A 26,895-nucleotide genomic window follows, 5' to 3' on the forward strand; every position below is an offset into this window, starting at 1 on the left:
GATGCTCACCACCTTCCGTCCCACGACCTTCAAGTGATGCCCATCGCCTTCCGTCCCACGACCTTCAAGTGATGTTCACCGCCTTCCGTCCCACGACCTTCAAGTGATGCTCACCGCCTTCCGTCCCACGACCTTCAAGTGATGGCAGCGTTGAGCATCTGGCACTGAAAAGGAAAGCCTGATGACCACGCCTGATGACATCTGCAGATGCGGTTAATTGACACCGGTGGCTCAACTCTCGGCCTACCTCAACCCACCAAGCCGCCATCAGAGAGCCACGTGCTGATTATGGATCCCCCAGCCAGTTCTGATCCGCCTCAAGTCGCGTTGAGTACGTGGCCCCGAACAGGAGGAAGGTGAAGAGTCCACCGGTCGCGGAGACTCTCCACCAACAATATGTAGAGTTATAGTGGGAACTGGCTCACTGAGGTACGAGGCCTCGTCACCGGGGACCTTACTGACATGAACACATTGATCATACGCCCGGACTGACGGAGCCTCCCCGGGCTATCAGCCTGGCTAGTTAGCTCTCCAAACAGATCTACTACCATGTATTCAACGAGCAGCAAAATGTGTTGCTCATTATCTGATGAGAAAGCACGTACTAACCATCGTATGCTGAAATTTCTATTGACAGCGAAATACCAACATCTAGGTCTTGCTAATCGGGTATCTGACGGCTGATTTGTCACACTTAGTTGTGTAGAGAAATTCAATTTTGATAGTAAATTGAGAATATTGGAAATTAACGGGATACATTTTTCTAAAATATTCAAATGGCGATATTAAACAGGTTAAATATATTTGGATTAGGCTACTCATTATACGTAATCTAATACAGGTACTATAATTTTAACAACTAAGAACATTTTCGGTCCAATATATTTTATTTTATACACAGTTCATGTGATTTTTCAGCGTTTTATCCGATTTCAGCCTCTTTTATTTTCTCTTTTTTGTTGTTGTTGTTATGCAAAATGATTTCTCAAAGTAGTTTTGATTTGACTTGAAATGCTGAAAATGACCTTTATTTAGATATAAAGTATAGAGGTTTCAGCTTTTTACAAAACAGTTCAGCTTTTATTTCTTAATGGGTAAACATCCCTGTATTTTGTATTAATCAAGGATATTTACCACGTTGATTTTTAAACGACTACTGTGACAATTAACTGATAATTACACACACGAACAAGACGTTCAGTTAGAGGCCTGAGCGTTCTATAACGATTTTTCAGTTGATGGTCACCTCTGATTGATTTGGAGGGGTGGGGAAGGGTACAAATGTTGAAGAAATGTTTAACGACATATGGACACATTTAAAACTACGGCTATTGGATATCTATCAGAGGTGGGTGAGTTATAAAGATAAACACTGTTTGTAATAAAATGTATTGTAATAAAGCTGGATGATGCATGGCAATGTGCGTTCAGCTGACGATGAACCTACGGAATCCGAGTGTGTGAGTTCCCCATCCCTCTTGCCTCTCGTTCCCCCGGGAAACGTTCCTGCGGCTTACACACAAGTGCGAGCAGTCGCCAATGTGTGATGCTGCCAGCACCGGGTCGCCAGTAATCCCGTATCAAGAAAACTGGTTGAGAAATCCTGATAACAAGTTATCGGAACAGCTGCACTTGTGATGGGTCCGCTGTGGGCACAGTGCACCAGATGTAGACTTTCAGGGGCACAGGCTTATCAAGGTCAAGGCTACGAGATAGCTAGCTGCTGGCTACTGTGTAACAGATTCCTTATTGTAAACGTGTGAGTTTCGGCTGGCTTCTTGTAATATGTTTATCCTTTTACCCAAACATTGAAATAAACAAGAAGCTGTTAACTTAATCTAGACTATATTACTGTATTCAAATCAAATGCTACTGAATTTTTTTTTTTTTTTTTTTATGGAGTGAAATACCAAAATGTATAATTTTCATTTGCAGACCTTAATTCAGACACGGCGGACTCCCAATAATTCTAAATCAAAAATATTATTGGTACTAAATCTTAAGGCAGAAATTAATTTTACTTGTAGAATACAGGAAATTGCATTTTAGGACATCTATTTTTCAAAATTTTACTGGGAGCATATCCCCTAGATACGTTTTTTTATGCCCTCGATCTCGGTCAGTCTCCCCCCCCCCCCCCCCCCCCCCCAATGTCTACTTGCTTCTGCCGTGCCTGTAATTTGCACGTTGATGCAAACAATCACAGTGTACTTAGTGTCACTGATTTTAATTATGCAAGTTAAACAAGAAGTACAAACATAAAGATGACCCAGGTATTACGTTTTAACAGGTTGTTTCTGAAATTAAACGAATTACGTTTAACCTACTTATGGTCATGGTGGACATTTTGTAGATCTATGTTCAATGTGTCACTTGGTTTTATTATAAATAGTTTGTTCAAATTAAATAGTCAACAAGTTTAAGAAAAGTGTGAGTCGACAGTAGTAGGGGCGTTGGGGGGGGGGGGGGGGGGGGGTCCATCTGCTGCGTTCACGACTGCAGTACATCTCCCAGATCATAGAAAACATTTATCTAAACTCCGTCTTAGTGACCATAACTTGAAAATTGAAACTGGCAGGCATACAAAACCATATACTCCTCTTGACCAGCGTCTCTGTGATGAATGCAATATCATTGAAGATGAATTTCATCACATTGTACAATATAAGAAATATAAGTATCAGCGGTCAAAGTTATTTCATTTTATCTCCAACTACAACCCTTCATTTTTAAATATGACACCCAATGAGCAGTTTATTTTTATTATGAAAAATCAGGACCCAGCCAACATAGGTGTTATTTGCAAGTTGGTTTTCCAATATAATGAATAGACTGTAGTAGTGACATACATGTATATGTATATATGTATGTATAAATATAGTCATTAATTGTTTGTTGATATTGCAACTTTCTAATGTTATTTTGTGCACTCTGTTCCCATGTGGAATGTTTAAATGCAATAAAGTTTATCTTTATCTTATCTTTATCTCCGTCTTACAGACGCTACCAGACGTACTATATAGAAGACTTGTGGGTTACCATCCCATAATCGAACGGGTGGTACCGTTAATTTTCTTTCGTTTAACAACCCCACAAGGACACCTTGATTTATTAATCATCGGCTGCTGGATGTCAAACATTTGGTCATTTGTGACCCGCTACCTTTCCCCATTAGCAGCAATGGATCGTTTATATGCATTTTCCCACCGGCAGAACAACACCAGTCGTGGGGCACTGGTTGAGATTAACAAGGACCAATCAGAGAACGGGTCGACTCAGATGGTTTGATCCTACTACGCAAGCACGTCTGGAGCGCTCTGCCGACTGACCTAGATCCAGCCCTGGAATCAGCATAGCGCCTCGTCACAAACACGCTCTGGCACGGTCCGCAGACAAGATTGAATTGTATTCCAATGGCAGCGAGTCTGTCGAAAGACGTCCACATTCCGGCAGGCTTCGTGAGGTTGAGCACTGGATAACCGTCACATGACGTCGGCTGCGGTGGCAGGGTCGCTGCAGGAGTTTTCTGGAGAGGGCGTGCTACTTCAAAAAGATGCACTTGCAGTATCCCATTACACTAACACATATTATATACACACAGTCGTGCTTCGGAAACACCCAGTCAATCAACATATTACACCTTCTCCACTAACAAGAATACCACAAGGGCATACGTGTGTGTGTGTGTGTGTGTGTGTGTGGCTAATTTTTACAATAATACGCACAAGATTCTCATGATTTGTAACTAAATAATAACTTAAAATATAAAGTCATTATTCTACCCAAGATATTATTTCTCAGGTTCGCCAATTAGGCTTTTTTAAAAACTAAAGCTGGGGGAAGCGATATATCGTCAGGACTATTTTGAATATGGGTGGATAATTAACAAATCAATCGGTTATGGATATTATTCATGGGCGTACATAGGATTTTGAAAAGGGGGGTTCCAATACATAGGATTTTGAAAAGGGGGGTTCCAAAATAGATTGCAGAGATATTGGGCATATATTTCTATGTTGAGTAAATATAATAATGTCAGATATCAATGTCAGATATATTAAATTATTAAAAAAAGTGATTTCAGGGGGGGGGGGGGGGGGTTTCGGCCCATGTTATTAAAGGCATATTGTCACAGACCACTGACCTATTTAATGGTCTAACAAAGTATTATCTGAACAAAAATAATTTGATTTGTCCCTAAATGTACTTTATTCAACCATCTTCATAACCACCATACTCCATGTACAAAATAATTGAATTATGGCAATGGTCCATAATTCAAAATCTAAAATTGCCCAGAGGGATGACATGGATTTCACTCCATCATCGTTCAGTTAAGGTGATGCAATAGCTAGATTTGGTTTCCAACAATTAATGTAATTTTTATTTATTATCCATTTTTAGAGAAATAAGGTCCTTAAATCCATAACAGTATGCCTTTAAAAGTTATGTTCTTCATATTAACATCAATTTAATTTTCTAAAATTATTTGGGAAGCAAATATTAAGCTGTCGGCAAGTTTCATGTCAGTACCCTAACGCAACAGATGGCAACATTAATATAATCTATGCTGATTTACATAAGGTTATTGTGTGATCATTTCATGCATTTGAAAGTTGTCATTACCAGGCAAAATCGCCTGGGTGATTACAACGTTTTGGCCAATTTGCTACAAAAGGTGGAATGGGTATGTTCATAAAGTGGAATGGGTATGTTTATAAAGTGGAATGGGTATGTTTATAAAGTGGAATGGGTATGTTTATAAAGTGGAATAGGTATATTTTTAGGACACTTCGATCAATTTCCTTATGACATGCTTGTGTATTCAAGATAAAAAAAAAAAGAAGGTGAGGCGGGGAAATATAGCAGTTTTACAAAGGTACGTGTGACTCGCTGTAGTACATACAGACATGATGGGGAAAAACGAGTGAGGTATGTGGACCTCTGAATATATACCAAAGTGTACGTTTGTCTGTTTTCACTTCTGGCCCCTTGTGATGTGAATTGTGCTAATTCACCAACTCTGATGACACTCCGCCGACCCATACATACTTTGTACATGTTCTTCAATAATGACTATATCACACACACCTTGATACCAGAATACATGTAAGCATTTGAGGTTGTGCTTATCGGTCAATATGTTGAACTTGTGTTCCCATCAGTCTTAAAATGTGGTGTTGTTAAACAAAATAAACTTTCTTTTAAATGTTTTTTTTTTTTTAAAGTGTCACTTTAAATTAATTATTTATTATTTAAAGTCATTAAAAAAAAAACCCAACAAGCTCGACTTCTAATCTTTCAAATTTAGTTAGGGATAAAACGTTTTGCTGATGTATGTAGGTTTGTTATTAGGCCTAATTTGCGATTAATTTACAATCATGTTCCGGTATTGACAAAATGAGTGGTTGGCCTAGTTTGGACAAGGTCATTTATTAATTTTTGGAAGAAATGTGCGCTGCTAACACTGTCTGGTGTTTATTCTATCAAGTCATCCAATAATTTTTTTTAAAAGTGACTTTTTATTTTTGAAAGTAAAAACCTGAATATAGGACTTTTATCTGATAATGACACATACACACGTTTAACTTTAATACTGGATTTTGCGGCCACTTTGAAGTTCATGACAGGGGTGCACACTCCCAGCAACCTCCTATTGGTTTGGCACCTGGGTGGCAGCCCCAACTTTTGAATTTAAAGTCGGGTGGATGTTAAGATTTACTGGAGACAATATCATGTTATATGTATGCTATGCACAATGTATGTATGGTGGTTGAGTAGATGATTATATATATTTACTTGTAAGCCTATGTATGTATGGTGGTTGAGTGGATGATTACAGATATTTACTTGTAGGCCTATGTATGTATGGTGGTTGAGTGGATGATTACATATATTTACTTGTAGGCCTATGTATGTATGGTGGTTGAGTAGATGATTACATGAATTTACTTGTAGGCCTATGTATGTATGGTGATTGAGTAGATGATTACATATATATTTACGTATGCATTGTAGGCTTTTTTTCTGAACAAAACTGACTGGTCTCTGAACTTTCTGTTATTTCATGTTAACATGCTAAAATCAGCAAATATTTCGATATATAATATTATAATAGTTGCAGGGTCAACTGATTGTGAGTTTGGCATGATCTTGAGTTGGACAACTTTGAAGCAGTATTCGTGGGGTTTTACAGTTGCACTGCAACATGGATTAAAGAATTGATCATTTATAAAGATTAACTATGGAACTTCCATAGGCACTTAAGCTTCTATTTTTGCATTCTGATTAAAATTAGCTCCACTAGTTAATAACTATTACCTGTGGTAGACCAGTAGAGCTGATTTCAATCAGATTGCCATTTTTGTAGGGGGCAGGCTGATTTTTGACCAAATTAAACGAAAATGCCCGATTCTGGATAACGACTTCCATTTATTCATATTATCGTTACTGCCAAATAGCTATATAGGGCTGTAAATTAATCATTATACATTTTTATATGGATTACAACTAATATTTTGGGTAGAACGATGGAAATATATGGTGAAAATATTTTAGGCCAGCTCATTTTGCCCTAATATCTCTGTCATTTTTGCCTAAATTTAAGTATTTGCTCCGGCACTGGGAGGGCAGTTGTCCCAACCCCTGCCCTCTTGTCTAGTATGCTTATGAATCTGAACTGTGACTTGTTATTCCATGCAAGTTGCTTTACTAGACTGCAGTCTTTTCATTTTAACAATAGAAGAAAGTACATCGGGAGTTTTGAATATGAGAAAAGATAAATTTTTAATGTTTAGTTTCTCTTTCCCCGATGATAATCAATAAATTATTTCAGTATCCTAAAAGAAACACATGTAACAACACTAAAACATTCGCTCACAGTAGTCTAGATCCCCTCCTGCTAAATTCCTGCACATGCACTTCACATGTCTGTTTTTAAGTCGGCTATTACAAAGCTGATGTATATTACATGTCTGTTTTCAGGTCAACTATTACAAAGATACTGTATAATACATGTTGTCTGTTGTAGGGTCGGCTGTTACAAAGCTACTGTATAATACATGTCTATTTTCAGGTCAACTATTACAAAGATACTGTTTAATACATGTTGTCAGGTCAGCTGTTACAAAACTACTGTATAATATATGTCTATTTTCAGGTCAACTATTACAAAGCTGCTGTATAATACATGTTGTCGGTTTTCAGGTCGGCTATTACAAAGCTGCTGTATAATATATGTTGTTTATTTTCAGGTCGGCTATTACAAAGCTGCTGTATAATACATGTTGTTTATTTTCAGGTCGGCTATTACAAAGCTGCTATGTGGTTTGTATTGCCTCCTGCTTGTTGTCTTCGGGATTGTGTTTTCCATTGCAAATGCTCTGACAGTGAAGGAGAGAGAACATAAATACTACCTCGAGGTAAGTGTGTAATGTAATGATCACCTAATAAAACATTTTACTTCAAAAAAATTACACATCTGGCCAGAAATTAAAGGAAGTGGTGAAGCAAATATTTCAACCCATCAGTTTAATTTATCTTAATTGTATATTGTGCTCCTTTTCAAGAACAATATCCATGTTTTATCATTTATATAACCAACATGTTGACTAAATCTGACTTCCATTATGGCTTTGGATGGACCTGGGCAATTTGACAGCAGACGATCACAGCAAATCTCGTGTCAAGGAGAATGTTAAAAGCAATGATAGAGAGGGAACAGACATTGACTGTTTTCAGGTCTGCTTTCACATATTACTCTTAATCGGATGGGGGTGGGACGTAGCCCAGTGGTAAAGCACTCGCTTGAAGCGCGGTCGGTCTAGGATCAATCCCTATCAGTGGGGCCATTGGGCTATTTCCCATACCAGCCAGTGCAGCATGACTGGTATATCAAAGGCCGTGGTATATTCTATCCTCTCTCTGGGATGGTGCATATACAAGATCCCTTGCTACTAATGGAAAATTGTAACAGGTTTCCTTTCTAAGACTATATGTCAAAATTACCAGATCAATGTGTTCTAGTGGTTTCATTAAACAAAACAAACTTTAACTTAATTGGATGAAGCAGGCATGTGTTAAAAGGTATTTGACCAAACAGATCAACAATAAAATCATACTTCGTACAGTGAATTGTTTTATTAATTATGTATGACTGACTGACTGTGCTTTATAAATGCTATAATGGCACAGTAAATATATATGGAGTAAACCCGTTGAGAGTTCAAATACATGGCTCATGTTACCAGTCACTGTACAAACGAACACCCTGCTTAGTATATTGTTATTCTTCTTACCTGTACCTGTAATATCGTCATTTTCCTTACTCGAATTAACCCAAAATCTCTTTCAAGAAGATGCAACATTACTGTTAGTACGGTACTCACTAGTTGACATTACTTTAGGTCTCTTGATGTAGTTATATCCAGTTATTAAATAATATTGTTTTTATGTGGCTAATTTCATTCCTGTGTTGTAATATTGATTTTCTCACATAGTTGTGTGGTTCAACATCAACACTGTAATCTAATCTTTCACCACAAACAAAACGTGAATACATGAAATCAACTAAGACTTGTATGCTTGATATTAACCCTGTTGGGCTATTTCTCGCCACAGCCAGTGCACCATGACTGATATATCAAAGACCGTGGTATGTGTTATTCTGTCTGTGGGATGGTGCATATAAAAGATCCCTTGCTGCTAATCGAAAAGAGTAGCCCATGATGTGGCGACAGTGGGTTTCCTCTCTCAATATTTGTGTGGTCCTTAATCATATGTCCGACCACATATAACCGTAAATAAAATGTGTTGAGTGCATCGTTAAAATAAAACATTTCCTTCCTTCTTGATATTAATTAAACCACTTTTAATTCTGGTATGCATAGATCTATACATCAACCTGTGCCACCTAAGATATATGTAATCTATACTGAGAGGCATAAATAACGCAGTGAGTATATCACTCAATATTTAATTATAGAAATGTCATATGATACATATTAAACATGCAGACAAATGACATATAGATAACAACTATAACTGAAAGAGGATTTTGTTTAAATTGGGGAGAGGTGGGTGGGGAAGATGGAATAAAATGTGTTTAAAACAAAAGATATAACTTGGTGTTTATTGTAACAACACACCATTACATATGAAAATCTTTTTGCACAGATACTGTCTACACTATGAAACCAACCTTTTTCCCCCCTTTTTTTCAATATGCCATGATAAAAAAAAATTGTGTTTTATTGCCAAAAAAAGAGCCCAAGTTGTTTGAACAATATCTTGTTTCCGATACAGTTTTTACCAGTATCTCATTTGTCCGAATGCTAAATATATATGATACAACATTTCTTTAAGAAAATATCAGCAAAATACCCACTGTTGTTTATGCCTCTGAGAATATATTATGTGAGTTTGCATGATAAGTAACATGCAGTGGCTACCAAAGTGTGTTTTGAACTATAACTCAAGTGTTAATTAATTCCCTATTGACTCAAAGTTCGACAGTTTCCACTGACTGCTAGCGTCAGCTGACATGAGTAAATTAGAGACTTGGAATATCTCTGTCAGGAAGTAGCTGCTACTGATGGAAGTACACCACTGCTCCAAGAGGTTATTCCAAACCACAGGTGCGTGTGTGTGCAGAAGCTATAAAGATATTTTCTGCTTGCTAAGTGGAACCAATGGTCAGAAAGAAAAAACCCCTCTTGACATGGAATGCCAGCCCAGAAGATATTTGTAATCAAAGCTGAAAATCTCGTTAACTTGTTCTTGGTATTTGGGAATAATGGTCCATGTCTACACTCCAGGAAGACCTGTGCTAATCAAAACAGCCACTTCTGTGCCTGCATGAAAGATTGTACTATACACTTCTGAATGTAGTGAAGCACATAAAATAATATTAAATGTCTTTACAGCACATATATTACTTCCATTCATAGATTCTCATAATGTGATACTAGACAGAACTCAAAAGCTTTAATAATAATGTAACTGCAGCTTTAATAGTAATATGTGATTAAGGGAAAACACAACTGCAGTATTAATAATAAAATATGGGATTAATGGAAAACACAGCTGCAGCTTTAATAATAATAATAATAATAATATGTGATTACTGTAAAAGTCAAATGCAGCTTTCATTATAATGTAATTAATGTAAAATACAACAGGTTTTAATAATAATATGTGATTATTGTAAAACACAAATGCAGTCTTCATTATAATTTGATTAATGTAAAATACAACAGGTTTTAATAATAATAATATGTGATTATTGTAAAACACAAATGCAGTCTTCATTATAATTTGATTAATGTAAAACACAACCGCAGCTTTAATAACAATGTGATTAATGTACCACTGAGTCTACCAGAATTCTTGTATCTGCTTCCAACCATAATTTACATTCTTATTATTACATACCGGACATTCTACCATATCAAATCTATAGATGATAGTGCTATCATGACTAAATTTCCTACGTTCACTTGTTAAAACAGCATATACAGAACATCTACTACAGATACAAATACTAGCCTACATCTACTACAGATAAACATACTAGCCTACATCTACTACAGATACACATACTAGATTACATCTACTACAGATACAAATACTAGCCTACATCTACTACAGATAAACATACTAGCCTACATCTACTACAGATACAAATACTAGACTACATCTACTACAGATACAAATACTAGACTACATCTACTGCAGATACATATACTAGCCTACATCTACTACAGAGACAAATACTAGACTACATCTACTGCAGATACAAATACTAGCCTACATCTACTCCAGATACAAATACTAGCCTACATCTACTGCAGATACAAATACTAGCCTACATCTACTACAGATACAAATACTAGCCTACATCTACTGCAGATACACATACTAGCCTACATCTACTGCAGATACAAATACTAGCCTACATCTACTACAGATACAAATACTAGCCTACATCTACTGCAGATACACATACTAGCCTACATCTACTACAGATACAAATGCTAGCCTACATCTACTACAGATACAAATACTAGCCTACATCTACTACATCTACTGCAGATACAAATGATACAAATACTAGCCTACATCTACTACAGATACACATCTACTACAGATACAAATACTAGCCTACATCTACTGCAGATACAAATACTAGCCTACATCTACTACAGATACAAATACTAGACTACATCTACTACAGATACAAATACTAGACTACATCTACTGCAGATACATATACTAGCCTACATCTACTACAGATACACTACAGATACAAATACTAGACTACATCTACTGCAGATACATATACTAGCCTACATCTACTACAGAGACAAATACTAGACTACATCTACTGCAGATACAAATACTAGCCTACATCTACTCCAGATACAAATACTAGCCTACATCTACTGCAGATACAAATACTAGCCTACATCTACTACAGATACAAATACTAGCCTACATCTACTGCAGATACACATACTAGCCTACATCTACTCCAGATACAAATACTAGCCTACATCTACTGCAGATACAAATGCTAGCCTACATCTACTGCAGATACACATACTAGCCTACATCTACTACAGATACAAATGCTAGCCTACATCTACTACAGATACAAATACTAGCCTACATCTACTACAGATACAAATACTAGCCTACATCTACTACAGATACACATCTACTACAGATACAAATACTAGCCTACATCTACTGCAGATACACATACTAGGTTACATCTACTACAGATACAAATACTAGCCTACATCTACTGCAGATACAAATACTAGCCTACATCTACTGCAGATACAAATACTAGCCTACATCTACTACAGATACAAATACTAGCCTACATCTACTGCAGATACACATACTAGCCTACATCTACTGCAGATACAAATACTAGCCTACATCTACTACAGATACACATACTAGCCTACATCTACTACAGATACAAATACTAGCCTACATCTACTGCAGATACACATACTGCCTACATCTACTGCAGATAAAATGCTAGCCTACATCTACTGCAGATACAAATGCTAGCCTACATATACTGCAGATACAAATGCTAGCCTACATCTACTGCAGATACAAATGCTAGCCTACATCTACTGCAGATACAAATGCTAGCCTACCTCTACTACAGATACAAATACTAGCCTACATCTACTACAGATACACATCTACTACATATACAAATACTAGCCTACATCTACTACAGATACACATACTAGATTACATCTACTGCAGATACAAATACTAGCCTACATCTACTGCAGATACAAATACTAGCCTACATCTACTACAGATACAAATACTAGCCTACATCTACTACAGATACACATCTACTACAGATACAAATACTAGCCTACATCTACTGCAGATACACATACTAGATTACATCTACTACAGATACAAATGCTAGCCTACATCTACTGCAGATACAAATGCTAGCCTACATCTACTGAAGATACAAATGCTAGCCTACATCTACTACAGATACAAATACAAGCCTACATCTACTACAGATACACATCTACTACAGATACAAATACTAGCCTACATCTACTACAGATACACATACTAGATTACATCTACTACAGATACAAATACTAGCCTACATCTACTGCAGATACAAATACTAGCCTACATCTACTACAGATACAAATACTAGCCTACATCTACTATAGATAGAAATACTAGCCTACATCTACTACAGATACACATCTACTACAGATACAAATGCTAGCCTACATCTACTGCAGATACAAATGCTAGCCTACATCTACTACAGATACAAATACTAGCCTACATCTACTACAGATACATCTACTACAGATACACATACTAGATTACCTCTACTGCAGATACAAATACTAGCCTACATCTACTGCAGATACAAATACTAGCCTACATCTACTACAGATACACATACTAGCCTACATCTACTACAGATACAAATACTAGCCTACATCTACTACAGATACAAATACTAGCCTACATCTACTACAGATTTAAATACTAGCCTACATCTACTACAGATACACATCTACTACAGATACAGATACTAGCCTACATCTACTGCAGATACACATACTAGATTACATCTACTACAGATACAAATACTAGCCTACATCTACTGTAGATATAAATACTAGCCTACATCTACTGCAGATACACATACTAGCCTACATCTACTACAGATACAAATACTAGCCTACATCTACTACAGATACACATACTAGCCTACATTTACTACAGTACATCTACTACTAGCCTACATCTAGATACTACTAGCCTACATCTACTGTACAAATACTAGCCTACATCTACTCCAGATACAAATACTAGCCTACATCTACTGCAGATACAAATACTAGCCTACATCTACTCCAGATACAAATACTAGCCTACATCTACTGCAGATACAAATACTAGCCTACATCTACTGCAGATACAAATAGCTAGCCTACATCTACTACAGATACAAATACTAGCCCTACATCTACTACAGATACACATACTACTACAGACTACAAACATACAAATACATCTACTACAGATACACATACTAGCCTACATCTACTACAGATACAAATACTAGCCTACATCTACTACAGATACAAATACTAGCCTACATCTACTACAGATACACAATACTAGCCTACATCTACTGCAGATACAAATACTAGCCTACATCTACTGCAGATACAAATACTAGCCTACATCTACTAGATACAGATACAAATACTAGCCTACATCTACTGCAGATACACATACTAGCCTACATCTACTACAGATACAAATACTAGCCTACATCTACTGCAGATACAAATACTAGCCTACATCTACTACAGATACAAATGCTAGCCTACATCTACTACAGATACAAATGCTAGCCTACATCTACTACAGATACAAATACTAGCCTACATCTACTACAGATCTACTAGCCTACATCTACTACAGATACAAATACTAGCCTATACATACTACAGATACAAATACTAGCCTACATCTACTGCAGATACACATACTAGCTCTACTACAGATATACTAATCTACTAGCCTACATCTACTGCAGATACAAATACTAGCCTACATCTACTGCAGATACAAATACTAGCCTACATCTACTACAGATACAAATGCTAGCCTACATCTACTGCAGATATAAATGCTAGCCTACATCTACTACAGATACAAATACTAGCCTACATCTACTACAGATACACATCTACTACAGATACAAATGCTAGCCTACATCTACTGCAGATACAAATGCTAGCCTACATCTACTGCAGATACAAATGCTAGCCTACATCTACTGCAGATACAAATGCTAGCCTACATCTACTACAGATACAAATACTAGCCTACATCTACTACAGATACACATCTACTACAGATACAAATACTAGCCTACATCTACTACAGATACACATACTAGATTACATCTACTACAGATACAAATACTAGCCTACATCTACTGCAGATACAAATACTAGCCTACATCTATCTACAAATACTAGATCTACTAAATACTAGCCTACATCTACTACAGATACACATCTACTACAGATACAAATGCTAGCCTACATCTACTGCAGATACAAATGCTAGCCTACATCTACTACAGATACAAATACTAGCCTACATCTACTACAGATACACATCTACTACAGATACAAATACTAGCCTACATCTACTACAGATACACATACTAAATTACATCTACTACAGATACAAATACTAGCCTACATCTACTGCAGATACACATACTAGCCTACATCTACTCCAGATACACATACTAGCCTACATCTACTGCAGATAGACATACTAGCCTACATCTACTACAGATACAAATGCTAGCCTACATCTACTACAGATACAAATGCTAGCCTACATCTACTACAGATACAAATACTAGCCTACATCTACTGCAGATACACATACTAGCCTACATCTACTGCAGATACAAATACTAGCCTACATCTACTGCAGATACACATGCTAGCCTACATCTACTGCAGATACAAATGCTAGCCTACATCTACTACAGATACAAATACTAGCCTACATCTACTACAGATACACATCTACTACAGATACAAATGCTAGCGTACATCTACTGCAGATACAAATGCTAGCCTACATCTACTGCAGATACAAATGCTAGCCTACATCTACTGCAGATACAAATGCTAGCCTACATCTACTGCAGATACAAATGCTAGCCTACATCTACTACAGATACAAATACTAGCCTACATCTACTACAGATACACATCTACTACAGATACAAATACTAGCCTACATCTACTACAGATACACATACTAGCCTACATCTACTGCAGATACAAATACTAGCCTACATCTACTGCAGATACACATGCTAGCCTACATCTACTGCAGATACAAATGCTAGCCTACATCTACTACAGATACAAATACTAGCCTACATCTACTACAGATACACATCTACTACAGATACAAATGCTAGCGTACATCTACTGCAGATACAAATGCTAGCCTACATCTACTGCAGATACAAATGCTAGCCTACATCTACTGCAGATACAAATGCTAGCCTACATCTACTGCAGATACAAATGCTAGCCTACATCTACTACAGATACAAATACTAGCCTACATCTACTACAGATACACATCTACTACAGATACAAATACTAGCCTACATCTACTACAGATACACATACTAGCCTACATCTACTACAGATACAAATACTAGCCTACATCTACTACAGATACACATACTAGCCTACATTTACTACATGTACAAATAGTAGCCTACATCTACTCCAGATACAAATACTAGCCTACATCTACTGCAGATACAAATACTAGCCTACATCTACTCCAGATACAAATACTAGCCTACATCTACTGCAGATACACATACTAGCCTACATCTACTCCAGATACACATACTAGCCTACATCTACTGCAGATAGACATACTAGCCTACATCTACTACAGATACAAATGCTAGCCTACATCTACTACAGATACAAATGCTAGCCTACATCTACTACAGATACAAATACTAGCCTACATCTACTACAGATTTAAATACTAGCCTACATCTACTACAGATACACATCTACTACAGATACAAATACTAGCCTACATCTACTGCAGATACACATACTAGCCTACATCTACTACATATACAAATACTAGCCTACATCTACTGCAGATACACATACTAGCCTACATCTACTGCAGATACAAATACTAGCCTACATCTACTGCAGATACACATGCTAGCCTACATCTACTGCAGATATAAATGCTAGCCTACATCTACTACAGATACAAATACTAGCCTACATCTACTACAGATACACATCTACTACAGATACAAATGCTAGCGTACATCTACTGCAGATACAAATGCTAGCCTACATCTACTGCAGATACAAATGCTAGCCTACATCTACTGCAGATACAAATGCTAGCCTACATCTACTACAGATACAAATACTAGCCTACATCTACTACAGATACACATCTACTACAGATACAAATACTAGCCTACATCTACTACAGATACACATACTAGATTACATCTACTACAGATACAAATACTAGCCTACATCTACTGCAGATACAAATACTAGCCTACATCTACTACAGATACAAATACTAGCCTACATCTACTACAGATACACATCTACTACAGATACAAATGCTAGCCTACATCTACTGCAGATACAAATGCTAGCCTACATCTACTACAGATACAGATACAAATGCTAGCCTACATCTACTACAGATACAAATACTAGCCTACATCTACTACAGATACACATCTACTACAGATACAAATACTAGCCTACATCTACTACAGATACACATACTAAATTACATCTACTACAGATACAAATACTAGCCTACATCTACTGCAGATACAAATACTAGCCTACATCTACTACAGATACAAATACTAGCCTACATCTACTACAGATACAAATACTAGCCTACATCTACTACATATACAAATACTAGCCTACATCTACTACAGATACACATACTAGCCTACATCTACTACAGATACATCTACTACAGATACACATACTAGCCTACATCTACTACAGATACACATACTAGCCTACATCTACTACAGATACACATACTAGATTACATCTACTACAGATAGAAATACTAGCCTACATCTACTGCAGATACAAATACTAGACTACATCTACTACAGATACATATACTAGCCTACATCTACTGCATATACAAATACCAGCCTTCATCTACTATAGATACAAATACTAGCCTACATAGTTGGGGGAAGGATTTTTATAAAAACTACTGAAGTATGTTTCATGAACAGTATTGTAATAGTAGAGTAATGAAGTATGTTTCATGAACAGTATTGTAATAGTAGACGATTGAAGTATGTTTCATGAACAGTATTGTAATAGTAGAGTAATGAAGTATGTTTCATGAACAGTATTGTAGGCCTAATAGTAGAGTAATGAAGTATGTTTCATGAACAGTATTGTAGGGCTAATAGTAGAGTAATGAAGTATATTTCATGAATAGTATTGTAATACTAGAGTAATAAAGTATGTTTCATGAACAGTATTGTAATAGTAGAGTAATGAAGTATGTTTCATGAACAGTATTGAATAGTAGACTAATGAAGTATGCTTCATGAACAGTATTGTAATAGTAGACTAATGAAGTATGTTTCATGAACAGTATTGTAATTGTAGACTAATAATAATAATAATAATAATAAAATTCTTTATTTTCAGAGGGTAAACACATTCAGTACAAGGTGACTGGTCTCCCATGAGGCCCTCTCTAATCTATACATGATATTATACATACATACATTCAAAGAAACAACATCAACATACATGTAATATGTATAGCATGAAGAACAATAGCACATATTATGAATATATAAATAATATTTAAATCAATTAAGTATGTTTCATGAACAGTATTGTAATAGTGGACTAATGAAGTATGTTTCATGAACAGTATTGTATAGTAAAGTAATGAAGTATGTTTCATGAACAGTATTGTAATAGTAGAGTAATGAAGTATGTTTCATGAACAGTATTGTAATAGTAGACTAATGAAGTATGTTTCATGAACAGTATTGAATAGTAGACTAATAAAGTATGTTTCATGAACAGTATTGTAATAGTAGACTAATGAAGTATGTTTCATGAACAGTATTGTATAGTAGAGTAATGAAGTATGTTTCATGAACAGTATTGTAATAGTAGACTAATGAAGTATGTTTCATGAACAGTATTGAATAGTAGACTAATGAAGTATGTTTCATGAACAGTATTGTAATAGTAGACTAATGAAGTGTGTTTCATGAACAGTATTGTAATAGTAGACTAATGAAGTATGTTTCATGATCAGTATTGTAATAGTAGAGTAATGTATTTATGTACACTTATCTATATATATAGGTTTTGCCTGTTTGAGTGAGTGATTCTGATGTCTGATGAAGTCCTGGTTTGGACAGAGATCCAGGTTTGATGTTGATGTATTGTTTGCAGATATTCTTGATATACCTGATTCTAATGTCTGATGAAGTCCTGGTTCAGGTAGAGATTCAGGTTTGATGTTGATGTATTGTTTGCAGATATTCTTGATATACCTGATTCTGATGTCTGATGAAGTCCTGGTTCAGGTAGAGATTCAGGTTTGATGTTGATGTATTGTTTGCAGATATTCTTGATATACCTGATTCTGATGTCCGATGAAATCCTGGTTTGGACAGAGATTCAAGTTTGATGTTTACCTATTGTTTGCAGATATTCTTGATATACCTGTACCTCGTGGCTCTGGTCATCCTTCTGTACTTCCAAATATGGATTCTACGCGGAGTGAAGCTGCGGCAGAATTACTTCGACACCAACTTGAGAGTGGTGATTCGTCGCAGCCAGGACAACATTCAGCTGTCTCCAGGGTTGGGGAGAAAGGGGGAGGACCAACAGGCCGAAGATCCGGCAGATGCCGACCGCAAACAGAAGGACTCATTGGAGAGAAATCAGAAAGAACTGCTTGACCATGTGTCCACCGACAGCATTGCCTCGGTCCAAAGTCAGTTTGTAGTTCCTGGTGAAGGCCAGGTGGCGCATGTTGGTGAAGGCATCAACTTCTACCTCAGGCTTGGAGCACTTGGTAAGCATGCAACAAAACACAATCACATACAATTGTCATATGAAAGACGGAAATCATTTTCGGATTCTGAAAATATACAGTCATTACTTACACAAGTACTCCTTCTTATAAAATATTTCTGGTAAACAGAGGCAGTGTGCCCAGAGTCGAACATGGTTGGTGATTATTGCAATCCTCTTACATTCCTTTTACAATTTTTTAACACCTGTTCATTTAAGAATTGTCTGTTATTGGGGTATGAACAAACAAAAATCATCTGCAAACTGTGTGCATCAGTGAAGCCTGATGTGGTGGAGTAGTAGGACTAATCTCCTCAGTTGGTCATAGGATGTTTTCCCCTTTCAACCAGTGCCATATCTACATGTAAGGTCATGTGTGGGAAAGTGCGTGTAAAACTTCCCTTCCTGCTAATGGAAAAATGTCATAACATTTTGTGAAGACTGTGTCAGAAAATTATTAACATTTGACATATAACAGCCGATTGCTAATTAATCTGTTTGCTCTAGTAGTGTTATTAACAAACTTTAATTAACTTGGAATAATTACACATAAGAAAAACAAGATTTTTTGTTTGTTTTATAACCAGCAGGTTTATATACACACACAAAACCTAATATACACCAATAAAACAGAACATATTTTCAAAATGGGTATGTAATATGGATTATAAATAGAAATTTTAGGTAACAAACAGTGATTTTTTTTTAACACTTTATTGTATGTGAATGATCATATTAGTTTGTAGAGTACTATGTTGTATGATGTAACAAAGAAATGATTATATTAATGCAAAAAAAGAAAGAAAAAGAAAAGGAAAAACCACCCAACAGCTTGCAGTACTACAACAATAAAAAATACATTTGCTGAATACGATTATGACTTGCTCATAGATAGAGAATAACTAATTCTGCGAGGCTTGCCGGGTGCAATTTTCCATTCGGCCTGAACAGGATAAAGGTGATATCCTATCCCATTAACTAGTTATTATTTTCATTCTGCATTCCGTAAAACATTAAAGGGAAAAATGATTATTTCTGTTATTTTACCTAGATGTCGAAAGTCATAATCTGCTAGAATACATTTATGACTGCTTTAATCTGTCATCATAATCATCCAGTAGAAACAGAGGTTGTAGGATAAACTAATTTATACATGTATGTATATTTTCAGCTTTCAGCATTGGAAGTGTAACACTTGATGGATTTCATATTGCTTCCTACTTTGAGACGGACAACACGTCGACTTGTGAAAGTGAGATTTACACTGTGGTGTATGTCCTCCATCTTATCTTCACGTTTGTCCAGACCTTCTTTCTGTTCAAAAACCACAAGGTAACCCATTATAATACACCTATAATGCATACATATTAAAGTGATTCACTCTAATTAATTAACAGTAAAGAATGTACTTATTGGCAATTTGAAAGCTGTTATTAGATAACCATGTCAGTGTGGTGAGATCCGGTACTGTGGTGCGATCCGGTACTGTGGTGCGATCTGGTACTGTGGTGCGATCCGGTATTGTGGTGAGATCCAGTACTGTGGTAGGCAGATGTTAATACAGTGAAATTCCTCTAAACCAGACACACTCGGGACCTAAAATGAATGAATGTTTAATGACACTCCAGCACACTCGGGACCAAGTAAAAAGTCTGGTTTTAAGAGGTATCCGGTTTAGAGAGGTTCTCTTCTGCACAGATATTTAAAAAGGGACCATGAAAAACATCTGGTTTTGAGGGAATTCCGGTTACAGAGAGTCCAGTTTTGAGAGGTTTAACTGTATAATGTTTACATCACACAGTTACATCACTGAAAATGATATTAACTTTATTTCATCATGGATCCAAATATCTGTAATAAACAAAATGCTTTGAAAACAAATACATTTTAATATGTGTATATACAAACAATACTGGAAGAGACATATGAACTTTTAAAGTTTATTTAGTGTCCGAAAGCACAACTACACTGTTGTTTTGTTAAATAGCCCAACTCACTTAAACACAACTGGTTAAAATGTCATTATTCATGTAAAATATTTCTGAGGTATACAAAGAAAAAGAGAGCATACCCTCCCAACAGTGTTCAAATTATTTGTTGGGTTTCTAAATAAAAAATTATTAATTAAAAAGTATTGTAGTAATAATATTTCTTTTTACATCCTCTGTTACCCAATTTGCAGCTGGTGATTGACAAGAACAAGGCGTCGGTGAGATTTGGCTTGATGCATCTTCTGGCCGCCAACATGTGTGTGTGGTTTGTTACTGCGGTGACCGAGACATCCGAGGATTTCCGACAACAAGACTTTGACTACAGGCTAGCTCACAACAGTAAGATCTTTGACTTGTAAAACTTTTAGTATACAGGCTTATTAAATTTAGTCAAAGTCTGTCCACATATGTCATGCTTAGCCAGACAGTTCTGAACAAAGATACATTATATGACAGACACTGTTTGTCATCTGTTGGAAGTGATGATTCACAAAGATTTTTTGTTTTCTTAAAGGGACATTCCTGAGTTTGCTGCAATTTTTAAGATGTTATCGACTAGGAGAGACGTTTTGACGATTGTAATTACATATCAAATATATTTATCTGCATAAAATATTAGTGACTGTATATTAAACTTGTTTCTGGTAGTTCTAATATTTGTACTGGGTTGAATTTCATTTTATTTCCTAAAATGTTTTTTTTTCATATGTAAGAAATTATTTGAAGACAAAATCCAGTTTGGGCTTCTTACAAATATTAAGTCGACAAGAAACACATTGAATATTCTAAACAAGAATATATATTTAATATATAAGTTTAATTGTAGAAATATTGTATTATTCGGAAACATCTTACAATGCATCTAACTCATGAATGTCCCTTTAAGATGAGCGTTTGTTCTGCCAGTTCCTATCACTGTCATCTATTTCATATTAAAGAGCTCAGGTCATCACCAAATTTAAGGCGTTGACTGTCGCTGGTGTTGTGGTTAAGCCTGGTACATGTAGGTAGTGGATTTGCAGCCAGATACCGGATTCCACCCAAAATGAGTTTTAGTGACTCAATGGGTAGGTGTATGATCACTACACTGAATTCTCTCCCACTAACCACTTACAACTAACCACTAACCTGGACAGACAGCCTTGATAGTTGAGGTGTGTGCCCAGGACTGTGCTTGAACCTTAATTGGATATAAGTACGAAAATAAGTTGAAATGAAATGATTCATTTGTTAATGCTGCTAACAAACATATATATATATATATACACACACACACACACACACACACACATACACACATACACACAAATACACATACATATATCCAGTATAAAATGATGCAGCCTAAAATTACATTTCTACAAATGTATATTTTAGATGATGATGTATACATATTGTTGGATATTAACTGACTGTCTATATTTTTCAGTTTCCACTCGAAAAAGCTGCTACGAGGAAGTGACTCTAGCTCGCACTGCTTCACCCTATCTGTTCCCCAGCACCATCATCTACAGCATCATTGCTGCTGGCATCATCTACAGGATGTACACATATGTTGGGGTGAAGGTCACCCAGCGGTGGCCGAGTCACACCTCGCTGACCTCGTCGGTTCCTCATGGCGCTGCATCGATGGACTGCGAGAAGGCCAACAAGGGTCTGTTCACGGGGCTGCTGATTGCCGTCATCACTCTGATCGCCATCGCCACATTCTTCGTGTTCGAGAGTCGGCTCAAGGATCCGGTCACTGCCATTCAGGTGTTCTTCATACTGGAAATCACTCTCCTGCTCATCACGGGATGCAGTATTATCTTTGGCCACATCCGACTCGCCGAGTTAAGATTCCAGGAAAACTTCTTCCTGTCCTTGGATTCAGTCCTGCTGGTTATCTCCCTTGGAGGTGCGTACTGTTATCTTGCCTTTATGCTCATCTCGGCTGGGTCAATGATTTCAAGTTTTGGACTTTCCAGCATTCTCTCCCTTGTTGTCATCTGCGTCGCTCTCATCCAGACCACCATGCAGGCAATATTTATTCTGGATGGTTTGTGCAGGTGTGCTGAAAACGACACTCAAGTGGAGAGAAAGCCCGGTCGCTCTCTGGTTACCTTCATGCTGGTCTGCAACCTGGCTCTCTGGGTTGTCAGTATGTTTGAGATCAAGAAAACGATGGTCGTGCCTTTTCATGAAAGATTCTACGGAATTCTTAGCTGGAACGTCATGCTTCACACTTGCGTTCCACTGTTCATCTACTTTCGTTTTCATTCAGCCATCTGTCTGTCTAAAATGTGGTACCAGTGTTACCAAAAAGAGAAAATGATTTAGTTTGTAAGTACAAGACTCTGAGTAAGGTCATTGACAGGCAGCTATCATCTCTTTAATGACATTGGAAAACCGCATGAAAGGACAGATGAAATATTATGATTGACATGAATAGTGCAGGGACTTGATGTTGTCATGCTGAAATTTCTTCTCTTTTTTTTTCTTTTTTTGTGTTTGTAAATACCAAATGTATCAAAGTGAAATTTCAAGAAGATGTGTTTCATTCAACATGTTTTGGGACTCAGTTGACAAATATTGTCCATTTAAGTGCCTTCTAAAATGCATATTTTAGATACATCTCATTACTTAGGTTTTAACTGACAAACTCAAATGGAAGATGCTTTCAGCAGTGGTACAGATTTTGCATATTGCAACTCTGGAGTGAAGAATGGTTATTTGATAATTGTAAGAAAACTGTTCTTGGTTTATTTTCTTTTAAATATTATTTACATTATAATATTGAAAATTTGTCAAGGAATATGAAGAAACAATTGAAATTAATTAACATGCAGTTTCTTATTTCAACAACTCCTTCAGACAGATGAATCTAATGCTACTTTAAAGACTTGTGCATCCCCACATTATTATTATTAGTGTGTACTAAGCCTGGAAGTAAGTGTCCTGTTACTGACATTGACAGGTACAAATTTATTTGTCAAGCTTTAATTGACAGTCTGACACAAAATGAAGTATTTCTGTGTTGAAGCATGTATGTTTTAAAATGCATATTTAAAATAATTTTTCACCATATCATGTTGTAAGCACATTGCTAATAGAACTGCTGCTAGAATGTCTTCACAGTAAACACATTGCTCATAGAACTATTGCTAGAATATCTTCACGTTTTCCCAGGAAAGAAAAATGTTTACCATGTCTATTAAAAGACCCAAGCATGCCTGATGCAGTGACAAATTTAATTTTTCAGTTGTAATTTTTTTTGTTCTGCTTGACTGCATGGAATAATGTCAACTGTAGTTCATGTCCAAATGAAATTGCAATATTTCGGAAAGTCTAGCTAAACGTCAACTTGTTTGATGATCCACAAAACTCTTCCCCCACCAACCCTAGCCAAGTACAATGTACTTACAAATGGCATAATTCTATCCACATTTGATTGTAGTTGTTTATTTGACAGTTTTATTTCTTTTTTTATATATTTAATAGTACCATAAACAGAATACTACAAAGACTTTTACCTCAATCCAAACCACTGTAAACTGAATACCCATTGAAACCAGATTTTACTTTGGGCCCAATTTGGCCCATGGGTGTACTGTTTAGAGGGGTTTTACTGTATCATATAACTATGTGTATATATAATAGTACATGATAAATAAAGGACATTATCACATTTGGTGACAGGCACATTTTCATTCAGGACAGGCTCAAATTGACGACATAGGATCATTATGTGGAGGCACCTCCAAAAACATTATTTCCTGGCCTGTGTACGGGTAGAGCAAATTGATTGTTGATAATGCTTCCAATGTCCTTTATTTTCAACAGCTAACTAATGAGATTAGAACAGGTGAGAACTGAGCAGACGTGTGACTGTCAACAGACCTCTCGTCACTCGCATTAAGCAACCTCTTCAAGCCTGTATGTTATCCTCACATTTATATCATGCAAAGGTGGTAAAATTGTACAAAACTGTAAAATCCAGTTTTTCATTTGCTGTTTTATTGGAGAAAGAAATTAAGAAATGTTCCAAGATAACATTGATTTAAATAAATCAAGAATACTGCAATCATAACATTTTCTTCTCCTTGACTTTATAATACAGGTAGTATGTAATACTAAGATGGGAATTTTGACCAATTTGACAAAATTCTTGATATTTATTCTTTTTAAATGGCATTGTATAATACTGTGTATGTATCCATAAACTGTAATCATCATGGTATTGTCAACGTTTTATTAAACATACTGGCATGTTATATTTAAACATTTTATACTTTTGTATATGCAATGTATTCAACAAAGAGTTTGTTTTGAACACTTAATCCATTTGCCTTTGTTACATCACATTATAAACATCCTAGCAGTGGCAGGATCATAAATGCCATCCACACAATGTCAAGACTAACATAACTACATTAGTTCAGCATATACACGAGTTGAAGGACCAACTTCATGCTCACAAAATGAAATTTGATGTTACTATGCTACTTTATCATACTCATAAAACTACAATTTGAAAGTATTTTTTGTATGATCACAGCCAAGCATTCTTGTCTTTTCAAAAGATAATATGACCAACCATTACACATATATTTTTATTAGTTTAAATTTGTACGATTCTACATATTATAGATCCTTATATGTTGTATAAAAAATTGTATGCATATTTTTACATTTGTACTTTTAATATTTATCCGATATTGGTATGGTAGCTTATAGTTATAATATGTATAAAGTATTTAGTAGAGTATTTAGTGTTTTGCATGATTGCACAAAAATACATGAAAAGCTTAATCTTGATCCATAGCCAAGGTGCCTGTGTGAAAACCTCAAATTGGTCTGAAAATACACGGTCTGCTTTTTCCTGGTGTCTTTGTTATCATATACTCCCTGTTTGTAAATGGAGTCATTTTTGTAGCATGTAGGTAACCAGGTGACTACCCTATGTGTTCAGTAAGCCATTGTTCATATTACTGACTAGGTGTACCACTCATACCAGTATAACATATATTTAGAAAATAAAATTGCAAAAAATATTTCCTTTGTCTCTCTATAGTTTTTCAGGTGTCCTTGAGTGTGATAATTTATTTCTTACTGAAACATGACTGTGCAACTGTTTTTAAACAGTGGTATTCCATGTACAATAAAAAGCTTCTGAAACCTAATTACCAGTACAACCACAGATATTTGACAACAAAATACAAGTTGTCAGATTATGCTGGTTTGGCAACATACACAAAATGTAGTGTAGAGGCATATGTAATTTCGTGGGACTTGAATATTGATTTTTGGAACCGTCCATGATTGTAATTGTTATAGTATGTAGATTACAAAAAAAATATAGTTCCATTTTTTCTAATCAAGATCACGGTCATTTTGACGTTGTTCAAGGAAGGAAATGCTTTATTTAACAATGCATTTTATTTATGGTTATATGGCATCAGACATATGGTTAAGGACCACATAGATACAGAGAGAGGAAACCTGCTGTCGCCACTTCTTGAACTACTCTTTTCGATTAGCAGCAAGGGATCTTTTATATGCACCATCACACAGACAGGATAGTACATACCACGGCCTTTGTTACACCAGTTGGCTGGAACAAGGAATAGCCCCAATAGGATCGATCCTAAACAGACCGCGCATCAAGCAACTGCTTTACCACTGGGCTATGTCCT

At 36.1% G+C, this 26,895-nt stretch overlaps 1 protein-coding gene across 2 annotated transcripts in view; it reads left to right on the forward strand.

The window, feature by feature from the left end:
• The window catches only part of LOC121375371 (proton channel OtopLc-like), a 64,542-nt gene extending 38,289 nt beyond the window's left edge, over positions 1 to 26,253 (forward strand). For both annotated transcript variants that reach the window (XM_041502790.1, XM_041502789.1), the window contains exons 3-7: positions 7,301 to 7,421; positions 18,861 to 19,230; positions 20,401 to 20,561; positions 21,412 to 21,559; positions 22,650 to 26,253. In XM_041502790.1, the coding sequence (XP_041358724.1) occupies positions 7,301 to 7,421; positions 18,861 to 19,230; positions 20,401 to 20,561; positions 21,412 to 21,559; positions 22,650 to 23,539 (1,690 nt within the window). In that variant the 3' untranslated portion in view covers positions 23,540 to 26,253. The remainder of the gene's footprint in view (positions 1 to 7,300; positions 7,422 to 18,860; positions 19,231 to 20,400; positions 20,562 to 21,411; positions 21,560 to 22,649) is intronic.
• Positions 26,254 to 26,895: the final 642 nt, after the last annotated feature.

Source organism: Gigantopelta aegis, chromosome 6 (genome assembly GCF_016097555.1).
Source record: "Gigantopelta aegis isolate Gae_Host chromosome 6, Gae_host_genome, whole genome shotgun sequence".
NCBI lineage: Eukaryota > Metazoa > Mollusca > Gastropoda > Neomphalida > Peltospiridae > Gigantopelta > Gigantopelta aegis.